Source organism: Zootermopsis nevadensis, unplaced genomic scaffold, assembly GCF_977971745.1.
Source record: "Zootermopsis nevadensis isolate Lab colony 2312 unplaced genomic scaffold, Znev_1.0 Znev_ptg000031l, whole genome shotgun sequence".
NCBI lineage: Eukaryota > Metazoa > Arthropoda > Insecta > Blattodea > Termopsidae > Zootermopsis > Zootermopsis nevadensis.
In genome coordinates this window covers 1,751,878-1,764,508 of record NW_028259163.1, presented here as the reverse complement: position 1 = coordinate 1,764,508, position 12,631 = coordinate 1,751,878, and the positions used below count along the sequence as shown (strand labels likewise).

General features: G+C 36.5%; 1 protein-coding gene across 2 annotated transcripts in view; it reads left to right on the top strand.

Annotated features, from left to right (window-relative positions):
* The window catches only part of LOC110839780 (uncharacterized), a 180,290-nt gene extending 173,696 nt beyond the window's left edge, over positions 1–6,594 (top strand). For both annotated transcript variants that reach the window (XM_087359245.1, XM_087359244.1), the window contains one exon: positions 1,130–6,594. In XM_087359245.1, coding sequence (XP_087215371.1) covers positions 1,130–1,350 — 221 coding nt within the window. In that variant the 3' untranslated portion in view covers positions 1,351–6,594. The remainder of the gene's footprint in view (positions 1–1,129) is intronic.
* The last annotated feature ends 6,037 nt before the right edge of the window (positions 6,595–12,631 follow it).

Genomic DNA, 12,631 nt, shown 5'->3' with positions numbered 1-12,631 from the left:
ATATAAACTTGTTAAGTTTGATACTCTCTTCCGAGCGACTTACAACTGCTGTATATGAACTTAAAAGACGTTCGACAAGCCAATGAAGTGTGTAACATCAGATAAAGCTTTCCAAGCCACGGCCCTCGGACTCCACGTTGCCCATGTGTTTCACCTGCTAGTCTGTGGTAAATTTAAAGCAAAGTTTTCCCTGGTATTTATTAAGAACCGTAAAAAAATTGCTTACGTGATAATTTTATAATTTCCTCCGTTAAATTTTATCAAGGGACCTTCTTAAATCTCGATTCTTCTTTTAAAAAAAAATCTCATGTATTAATCTTATTGCCCTCACGTTCAAATATATTTTGTTTTTGAACACTTCAATCCTTTGTTATTCCTGGGGTCACTTAACTTGAGAATGTAGTACATGGTCGCCACGTCTCGGTTTGCAGAACGGGGCGTCAGAGCATTTGTTCACCGCTCAAATAACATTCTGCGCGGTGTTCGCTCCATTGATATATGTGTATACTGCTCATAATGCACATACGAAGGAATTACGGTACTCCAGATCAGTGGTATTCAACCTTTTTTGTTCGCGTACCCCCAGATATAATTTCTCTTCAACTTTGTACCCCCCAAAGTTGTTGGTGTATAATTCGAGTTATACATAGTATATAATCTACATCTAAAATAAATTAAATAAATTACATTACTGATTATTCAGTGTTTATCATAAAATACATATACATTTTTAAATTTCACGTACCCCCTAAGATGTCTTCGCGTACCCCCAGATATAATTTCTCTTCAAATTTGTACCCCCAAAGTTGTTGGTGTATAATTCAAGTTATACATAGTATATAATCTACATCTAAAATAAATTAAATAAATTACATTACTGATTATTCAGTGTTTATCATAAAATAATATATATTTGTTTAAATTTCATGTACCCCCTAATATGTCTTCGCGTACCCCCGGGGGTACGCGTATCCCAGGTAGAGTGTACCACTGCTCCAGACGGTAGAACGGTGCAGATCATACGCAGAACGAGTCATACAGATCTTTCTCCTACCTGAGATCCTTCCTTCAGGAGCCGTAGATAAGTAATGCAGGATCTCTCATGTACTAGACGGTCTCCGTTTTGCAGGTGATCCTCAGGAAGAATGCGTCCGCTGCGGAAAAGTCTACCTGACTTCCTCGAACCAAGTTGCTCACGGTTTCTGTGGACCTTGCTACGCGGCCAATCAAGGTCTTCCGCTCGTCAAGGAATCTTCACCGTCGTCCCTGAGGTCATGCGGAGATTCGGGCAGCGAGGAATCTTGCACCACGGGGACAGAACGTGACGAAGAGGACAGCCATCTTGAGTGAGCATTTCTAAGACTTTTCTCCTCTGCACAAGAAAGTGCAGGATACAGAAAGTATGAAGCTTCCAGAGTGAAGAATTTCCAACCCTGAGCACAGGAAGAGATTTCCTCTTCAGTAAAACGTGGACCAGTAAAACGTCGGCATGAAATGTGAAAACAGCTCAAAGACTTTGAGGAAGAAGTATTTCTGCAGTTAAGATGAGACATGACATATATTTTCATATTAAAAGTAATGAAGACATTTTTAAAATGTTTTCTAGAAATTATTAAAACAAAACTTGGCATCGTAAGTGGTGAGCGTCGAAGTTTTGTTTGAACAAAATTAACTGTTGTTTGCAGATTCGCTGAGTAAAAGAAAAAAACCCCGTATACTTCAGAGTGAAGAACGTAAGATCATTTGTCTGGGACATAATCTTACATTTAAATACGATATTCAGACAACTGAGGAACAGTTTCATGTCGAAACGTCTAAAGTGAAGTGAGCTGATATTTTTTTTTTCTGTTCAAGTCAGGAACTGCGCGATTTGACATTAAAAAAAACCCTTACACTTTCGATAATTTTTTTTGCATTTTTAAAAACGCGTAGTGTGGAACAATATTAAGATTTACAGACAAATATGCACAGGTAGAATTTGTACAATCTACAGATATTAATTAACGTCATTGTATTTAAGTGATGTGTTTCGAAGCCATAAAAATTTTCCTTAATAGACGTAACAATTTAACTTAAACTGTTCTCTGTTAAACTTACTGGCAAATCGATTAACGTCAGACTCTCAAAGAAATAGACTTTGGAAAAATGAAGGAGAAATGCTACGTTTGAATTCAGATTGTGAACTGATTCAACATAGTAACAAGAAACTACAGTGAGCCTGGTAACCAATGTGTTAAAATTATTTTCTTATACGTTTTTACATCGAAGAGAAAAATCCCCAAGTGTTCGTAGCAGGAATTAAAGGAAAGCATCTCGTTACACTTTAATAGAAATTCACATATCATGCCCTTCTCCCGTTGAGATTTGACGGGGTGCGGACATTTGCCATAAGACCACTCAAACTGAATGATGACGTATATTAATTCTGCAAGACGGATTTTCTAAACAAATCGTAAATAATAAAATAATTATGGAACATCTCATTTTAAGTAATTACGTCTATAAAAATGATATATTTAATACCTTTCACAGTGATTTCTAAGTAGATATGGGTACAAGAGAGGACAGCGTAGCATTTCAAAGTGACTTCAATACGTGGTGAAGAAGTTGAACTGTTACAAATTTCCTAACATTGCAGCCATAAAACCTATGGGTTGTTGGAACACTTTTAGGTGCCATCTTGAGTGGGCAGAGGTTGGGGAGGTGGGGGGGGCTGAAATTCAAGTGAGGAGAACAATACAGATGTCAGTACCATCGAGGTTGCGTAATTCGTGATGAAACATGTGTGTGTAATTGTAAAGAACTGAGATGTTACATTTGACGTGAAAGAATTTTAATGATCCCTCAAGCGGACATAAAGTGAGGCTGGTGAACCAAGATGGAAATAAAAATGGATGAAACAAATAGGAATACATGGGGCGAGTGTAGGGGTTATCTAAGATGATTAAGGAAATGTATCACCTATGTGTTAAAACAAACATGACAGGCATAACGTACTGAGGACAAAAGCGATGTAAGGGACGCTAGCAGTAGTGGAATCAGGTGGTGATCGTGTGTAAATGTATATTAATGACCTTTAACCTCGTATTTATATCAATTTTGCACCCACAAGATAAAAGTCTGAAATTAAACAACTTGCCAGAATCCGGAGTCAAGAAATCGACGTCAGAAGTCGAAAGGTGAAAGACGATATTTTTTTATGTGAAGTGATTTTACTTAGAAATTGTTAGTAAATCGATTGAAGACCCATTTCTGAGAGATGGTCATATCATTAATTTTTTTCTTTCTTTATAAATTCACGGAATATTTTTAGTACAGATATTTAAATACATTCTTAAAATTTAATTTGTGGGTTTTGGCTTATGACAGATAAGGTTACAGCCTTTTTATCCCAGGGGAAGGAGACGCCCGTGTCTGTTGGATAGGTCTCTCGTGGTCTCTGGAAAAGTTGTGGCGAATTTTACCACTCAAATGGCACTCAGTGCCGAGTTTTAGAACGTGTAAAAGTTTAATCAGTACTCGAGATGAATATTGCACTCAGAGAGGCCACAGTTTAAGAGACGAAGTGGTAAGTTTTAATCCATTTCGTATTCCTGATATTTTTCTATCTGGCGAGACAGATGTTTAGTTTCCGGCTACAACCGTCCTTAAGAATCTGGTAGAGTGAGGACTGTTTGTGTTCGTAAGTCCAAGCAGAAATGTCTTTCTTGAGGTGCTGGTGGTCTCGCGGTTTTGAAGAAATACAGCGACTTTTATAGACGCGAATTATTTCTTTAACGTGTTCAAAAGGGCCCGCCCGTAATCGTGACTGAGAAGAGTTTTGGTGAAAATTTTTTTTTTTTTTTTTGGAAAATCTTTCTTTTATCGTTGTCAGACAACATGGAATTTACGTAAAGAACCTTCAAGCAGATTATATGCTGAGCTGAAATAATGACGAGAAATAGAATATGTTACATTTTCATAACAGTTCACAGTTGTCATACGACCCGCCATATTGTGTCAAACATATTATCGTAATACAGAAATAATCGAGAGTGATTTTTTTTCTAAAAAAAGTTTTTAATTAAATTTATTTCTTGTTAAACTTGACAGATTTAATGATCTATCCATATGAAAACTAGGCGTTGTCACAGAACAAGTTCAGGAATTACACGTCGTGAAATGATTTATTGAATAATCAATATAGATCATAGATCATGCATTGTTTGTAAGATTTGAATTTCTCGCGACGAGGAGGACGTATTTGTACGACTCGAGAACTACTTAGATACCGTGGAGAAAGTTTAGCATAGCGTGGGATGCCCCCTGCACACAGAATAGTGTCCAGTCCTTTATACCATCGTCTGTCTGCTCTACCCACGTTTCATCTATGAGTTTTTGTCTTTTCAAATGTAATAAATGAATCAACATTTTATAAGCCTCATACTTGTAAATGTAACGAATTTTATGGACAATAGATTGTATCATCTAACTGTACGACGTATTTCAATCTTTGTTGGAACTATGGAAAAATTGTTTGTGAGTCTTACGATTATGTTATATTAACGACTCGATAAATCATTTCAAGATATATTCTTTGTAAAATTTTCTGACCGCCACTTGTAAAGTGAATTAAAGAAAGATGAGTTAACTTGTAAAAATTTACTTTAAGAGCGAGACATTTGTTTCGGCTGTTGTGCATAAGGCTGGCCAACGAAGGTGTTCCCACGCATAACAGACGACAAGCCGTTCCCGTGGTACGATGACCATGTAGGCGGTAACGCAGGGTCTGACTGCTTACAAATTTGACGAATATCTTAACGACTTGACGTTGATCGATTGAGGGGCTGTTCGATATCTCGCTGTCTGATCGTATAGGCGTGGGTGGCCGAACAATTATATCGCATGCTGACGGCTCCATCTGGTGATTCTGTTCCTTACAGCACCATGGACATTGCAGAATAAGTGTCCAGGCTTCGTCTCTGACGCAGGTACTTCTCCTCTTTAGTAAACAGTACACAGTTAAACCGTTTGTAATAGGCCGTGGCATGGTTCTTTATAAAATGTAGTATATAACCTGAAAATATAACGCTATGGGATTTTATTGTCATAAGAGCAGAAGCCCATAGAAATATTATTTACGAAATTCAGTCCGTACCGCGAAGAAAACACCACACTTCACCATTACAAAGATCTAAAATAATATTTTAAGAATCCAGACCGTACCGCGTAGAAAACACCACACTTCACCATTACAAAGATCGAAAATAATATTTTAAGAATCCAGACCGTACCGCGAAGAAAACACCACACTTCACCGTTACAAAGATCGAAAATAATATTTTAAGAATTCAGCCCGTACCGCGAAGAAAACACCACACTTCACGGTTTCAAAGATCGAAAATAATATTTTAAGAATCCAGACCGTACCGCGAAGAAAACACCACACTTCACCGTTACAAAGATCGAAAATAATATTTTAAGAATTCAGCCCGTACCGCGAAGAAAACACCACACTTCACGGTTTCAAAGATCGAAAATAATATTTTAAGAATTCAGCCCGTACCGCGAAGAAAACACCACACTTCACCATTACAAAGATCGAAAATAATATTTTAAGAATCCAGACCGTACCGCGAAGAAAACACCACACTTCACCTCTGCCTTCATTTCGTGGTTAAAGTGTTCGTTAAGATGACTTAAAACGCAGTGCCATTAACTCCGATGCACTGCCTAATAATTCTAGTACAAAGTAAAGAAATTTACATTTGTTGTAAATATAATTCGAGCTGTTGTTGTTTTGTACAGATCAGTTAATTATAGGTTATAAAACTATTTAACCCCTTCACTGTTATATTTTGAATTATTGAAAAAATCCTTCAAGCCACTTTTTTTTCCCCCAAAAATATTGGTGTCATCCATTGCAGAAGTTGCCTACATTTTAAGAGTTCTGTACTTCAAACTTAGTACAACTTAAATCGTTCACACGTAATAAAATAATTAAAATTCGTGGACTGTGTGAAGAACTGAAGAGTATATTTGGGGGTACCGTACTTAACGAGTATACTCGGTTTTGTCAGTGAAGGGGTTAGAACACATTAACTTACACAAAGCGTAATAATTCCGAGGCATTTAAACATGGTTTCTGGAGCCTAAGTACATTTAACCTTTTTTTTTATAAAAGTATGTGATTAATATTTTGAAGAGGCGGGAGAATTTTCAGGTATCAGTTGTCAGACAAAGGTTTTTGTGTAAATATTTTATTTTCTTATCCTTCATAAGTCATATTATTATTTTATTACAGTTTTTTTATTTACAAAACTCATTTATATATGACATACAAAATATTTCATATACGAAACACACATTTGGCCTTTTTGTTCTAATGTCGTATCATTACACAGACCTCTCTGATTGTTGTTTACTTTTATACATGTGTGGTTAGGTTCTTAATAAAGATTTGTTTCCCTTAAGAAATTTGTGTATATATAATGCTCAAGGATTGGACGGTCTGTGTAGCATTACTCTGAGAATGTAGTACTATAAATATTTTTATTATTTTCTAGTCAAACTTTTTGTAATGTTTTGATAAATAAAATAAGCTTTTTGTATCAATTCTTATTATTATTTACGTAACATATATTTAATATCGCAGGACCTGTTTCACATCGTCATTTGTTACAGATACATTTTGGAGTGGTATTTTCATTCACTGGATGTGTTGACGACGTCATGCCTTTTACTTATAAACAGTCACCTACCTGATAGATACGACCAACTCAAAGGTCACAGTCCTTGAGAACCTAATATTCGCTCAGTTATTCAACGAAATCACCGTATCATACAAAAGACGAAGGTTTATTACCGTGTTTAACAAAATCCCATCCCTACCCTGAACGAGATAAATCCAGTTCATATATTCATATACATCTATTATCCATTTTAATATTATCCACGTAGTTTTTCTATCGACTGGTGTAATTGTGAAGTTCTAAGGACGCCACATTTGTTCCTGTATTATTACGGAAGTGTAAAGTTCTTTTGTGCTCACCTTGTATTAATATTTGCGTTACCAAAGACGAGACTGGAGATTATTAACTATGATTTCCGAATTTATTCGGTTTTTTTTTTTTTTTTTTTTTTTTTTTTTTTTTTTTTTTTTTTTTCCCTGATATAATCTAGGTTCTAGATTTCTACAGACCATAAATATTCTTTTGGTTGACTGTACATTTTCTAAGAGCTTTATGTATTTATAACACGTATTTGAAACCATTCATGATGGCTGGTGACCTCACTGGCATTAATCGTGGTATTTCTTAGCCTGTCCAGTCGAGTGTCAGGATAATACCTTTTATTAATCCGCGATCTTCTATTTACAATTCTTATCTATTCAGTGATTATTTCCCCATCTCAATACAATACAATATCTGCAGTTATAAAAACAATAATTATCGAAGATATATTGATTATTTATTGTGTTATAATACATCGTGAACTCAGTTCGAAACACAATTATCCATGACGTTTTGTTTTATTTCATTTGCAGTTCATAAGTGGCAGGATCTTCCCTGTATCAGTTACTGTCATTTGTTTCCCACGGTAAAATTTCGTTGAGGATGTAAATAAGATGCCTCCATGTGGAGAACAAAAATTGATTTACAGTTCACATGACGTCACTTGTGATCCTAATACTCGATTTCAGCTGATTAATATTTATATTCTTATGTAAAGTAATCTCTGTAATTGTCCGACGTGTATGAAAATGTGATTGGTTCGACAGTTTTCCGTAAGGCTTTCATATATCAAATTTAAATAAAGTCGTTTTGCCCGTTCTAGAGTTGTTTCATGCGCACGGTGAGATATGACCACGATGACGTCACGTCTCATGCGAATGAGCACACTTTACTTACACTCACTACGGTTGTTTGTGTGCGCGTGCGTATGCAGTCTATTGAAAATGGCGGATGGATATAGGAGGTTTAATGTTAGTGACTGAACAACTGAGGATTTTCTTTGTGATAGAGATTAAGACAGTTGGAGAATCGTGTGAATTTGATTTTGAACATAGTGAACATAAATTTGAAGACAGTAAAATGTCTGGTGATAGTACATTAATTAAATAATCTACACGTTCCATTAATCAAAGAGGGACAACTTGTTCTAGTGACAGAGATATAGCAAAGGTTTGTTAAACAGTTGTCAGCGTGGTGAACGTCCATTGTGATTAACAGTGCTAGGCGAAAACATTATTAATATTGATATTAATTTAACAGATTAGCATGAATCAGCTGATTTTATGAGGTTAGGAGAGTGACAGGGTGGTTCACAAACATAAAACGTATCATATAAATCGAAACTAATTAATTCCAAAGAAAATATCTGCTACATCGTAAAAGTGTGAACTGTGTGTGGACAACATCATCCTACGGCTGTCTTTATCCTGTAAGATGAATTCAGGTAAGGCAAAGTTATAAGTAAAATTATTTACAGCAAAAACCTGGTGTTGCCAATATTCAAGAATTTTGTTTAATGCTTCCAAACAGACACATTTATGGACTTTTATAAAAATTAAATTTTTATTCCAAAAGCAAACGGAACTAATAGACGTAGTTTGTGGGCCGAGACATTTACTTCTAATATGGATGGTACACATAGTTACCGCTACACTATTATATACATTTTATGCATTCAAATTTTATTCGTAGTAGTTTGTAAACTTGAATTTCTTTCAAAATTGCTCTCTTCTGCTGTGTTGTACAGTGTTCTGTCGACGTTTCGAGGGAACTTACTACATCCATCATCAGGATTATGATGGATATAGTAAATTTCTTTGCCTCGTCCGATTTATTTATTTATCTTTTTATATTTTCTGTATCAGAATGTTAATAACAATCGATATTTCAAGAACAATAATGCTCTCTTCTGAATTTCAAAATGAAACACTCTAGATGATGGTAGTCCCGAATAGAGTTAAGTTCAAAGACTCTACTTTTTCTTAATTTAAAACCTGAAGAAGGTTGCAGGAATTGTCTCCGAAACCACGAAATTTTTTTAACTTGAACACAGTAAAATATTCATAACTATACTAAGAATTTTTATCCCCATGGAAACCATAAATATAATTAGATATTTTCTTATTTATTAAACAAAAATTTATTATTTACGTATATTAAGTTATATATTGTCGAAGTGTGAATAATTTCTATAAAAGCGAATAGGGACCTCAACATCTATCTGTGACTGAGAAAAATCACGGTAGTCGACTTCCTACCTAGAAATTGATGCAGAGACCTCCAGAATATAAAGCAGTGCTTCTAACTACTTAACTGTTAAAGCATGTTTACTGATGGACACACACAAGCCTGTATAAATACATTACTTGTGCATTGTGTGGGAGGTATTCGTGAAATGTATAGGAGATTCAGCGTGACACCCACGGTAAGAATTAACTTTCAAATTAAGGGTCAGGTTCTGAGGACGTTCTTTGTTTCTGCAACACTCTCCGACGTCACGTTTTGCTGAAGACTTAATTAAGAAGTCACCGACGAGTGCTAACTGTGAGCTTTCAAGCCTCAGACAATGCTCCTGTATTTTACTGTCAGTCTGGTTTGCTGTAAATTCAGTTTAATTGACACAAAGTTCTGGTTCTGATTGAATGTTTTTAATTGTGGTTTTAAACCTGTGACCCCCAGGATCGAGATACCTGCATGACATTGTGATGATACGACCACGTAATCGAATATTTGTGACAAAGTAATTTTGAGATTTACAGAAACAAACATGCCTTAAAATATGGATTGAAACAAAAAATATTTTTTTTGTCAACTAACAAAACGTATTATAATAAAAGTAGTAATGTATAATGAAAAAAAAAGACATCATGTTAATTAATTTAATTATTTAGGGTAACAGACGCCATATTTAAAGATTTATAAAATTATTTGTATAGCTTAAAGAATTCTGTTTCGTTGTCATCTAAAATCACGAACGTCTCAATTCTTCCATCTACTTCACGTTCTACCTTCTCTGTTTCTACACCAGTGCCTCTAGCGGTGGGTTTTACTATTTCCAAAGTAACGTCTGACCCGCCTCCCCATTTTTTAAACCACTTTGCTCCCTACAAATCGCGACTCCGTCACGGACCATACGTTGAGACTTCACCGGAAAACAAACGACATTCGGAACTTGAGCACGTGTATTTGGGGCAACAGGGTGCCCAAAAAAAAAAATTTCTAATTTTTTTTTTATATTTTTATTTTGGGCAAATAAATTGGCCTCTAATATTCTGAAATGAGTGTCCTGTACTGTAATTTGTTACTCATCAGAATTCGCCTTGAAGCATAGTTTAAAAGGGTAATTTAAAAGAAGATTATAAGGAACAGTGTAATAATAGAAACGAATTTCAAGTCTACAGGTTTAATTCCCTTATTTTGACTTTGGGTATGATGGGAATTATATGGCATAGGATTTTGTCCAAATACAAAACTTAGTATTATCGGTACGGGAAATAAGGGTTGTGTTACGAGGGCTCTCAGACAGACCGATAGATTGTTGGTTGATCATATGGTACCAGCCGGTGCACCAGAGGCGATCTAGAAGTTTTTATGCGTTCTTTGCAAGAACGCATTATGGGATGATTATGTCCGTCCGTCCGTCCGTCCGTCCTGTCGATTCAGCTCGAAAACCACTGGACCGATTTGGATTAAATTTGGTATGGAGATTGTACCATTCTACACGACCTCAAAATCGTACTCTTGAATATTCCTACGAGCGGTTATAACACGGATGAGGAAAATCGTGAGATGGAAACTGAGAGGCTGCGATCTGGCGGCGAACGTGGTAACTATCGAACAAGGCAGATTTATTAATTTAAAATGAACGCTGAGAAGAACGCATAAGCGTAATCTTTCGTATTTCGGCACGGAATACAATTTTTTCGGGCCCGTGTTATATGAGTCTTAGATCCGAATTAAGATACGCGTACGTTCCAAAGTAACTTCTCTACTTTACGTAAGACAAAGGGGGCAGGATTTATAGTCACATCGTGGGCGGTGCCACGCGGTTACTTTAACCGATGTCTGTAACTGAATTATTAAACACCCTGTCTGTCCCGTTGGTGCCGCTTGAGTGGTGCTAGTCTGCGAAACAATGCTTCAGCGAGCACGAACCCTTAACACGGCCAGGGGTGAGAAAATACCGACACGTGGTCACAGTTACCAACTTCCGTGCTACGAACGTGTTATCTCGCTTGTCACTTAGTCAATAGCTTGTGACATAGGTAACATTAATATCGAGATGTGAGAGGGTAGAATCTGGTTTAGGGTCGTGTACGACGATGGATTTTTAGTATTGGGGTTCTGGTACCAGATTGTTAGGTAATTACATTAATTAATTTCTTTTTAAATTTCACGTACCCCCTAAGATGTCTTCGCGTACCCCCAGATATAATTTCTCTTCAACTTTGTACCCCCAAAGTTGGTGTATAATTCAAGTTATACTTAGTATATAATCTACATCTAAAATAAATTAAATAAATTACATTACTGATTATTCAGTGTTTATCGTAAAAAAATTTTTTTTTTTAAATTTCACGTACCCCCTAAGATGTATTCGCGTACCCCAGGTTGAATACCGCTGCTCTAGAGGAATTATTAGTAATGGGAATATTAGATATCCGATTGCAACCTAAAGCCTCTCTTCTGAACTATTTTATATTTCTTTCCGTCAAATTTGACTCAACTAGACGAACTTAGCGGTCCATGAACGGTATTGACTCTCCCTGTAGACAGAACCAAATTGTTCCTCATTCACGATAAATCAGTTTTCTCCTTGCGATAAATTAACGCTGTTGTCATGAACACAAAATCATAATCACCTTTTTGTCTACGTCACCATCATCACAGGAAACAAACTATTCTCCTTTGCTTTGGTTTATGGATATGTTTTCATCTGACCGGTCTATCCAGTGTGTACAGAAAGCTTAATTATCGCGGTTAAAACGGCCGGAGCTCTTACCTGAGTACTCAACTCGATCCAGTCTCCAGGTAAATAATTCTTACAGCTGTCCCATCGCGATGTCGTACAGGTTAACGCCGTGTTTATCAACCACAGCGCACCTTTTAATATTAATGTTAATTTGTGTGGGTTCAGAACGTCTTCGAATACGTCACTTTGCAGAGACGTCACAAATCTGAAGGGGCTCCATGACGTGTGCGCAGACTCCCCGTCCCACCCCCCTCGCTCCAGAGACAGACGTCTCAACGGTTGCAACACCCCCACACCTGTTGATGACCGGTCGTTACTGTCAGCTGACGGTTAAGTGATTATTAACGGATGCTCGTCTGTGAGACAACGGCTACCCAAATACACGTCTCGTGCCATTTGTGGCACGCTTTGAAGTCGAGAGAGAAAGACTGGCGGATAAAGGATGAGTTCAAACACGAACAAAGTTTAAGTCCTGAAGATGGAAGCAGAATGTTCCTCCGAAACGTATAGTATAACTATAAGTTCAAAACGTGTTGCTACACGGAAGAATATCGGTAGAGTCCATGTATTTAAAACAATTTTTTTTCTGAGATCTGTTTTAAAATTGTGTTGCATTTGCTAATAATTTTATCGTCAATTTGTGGTTCGTAAATTATGGACTTGCTTG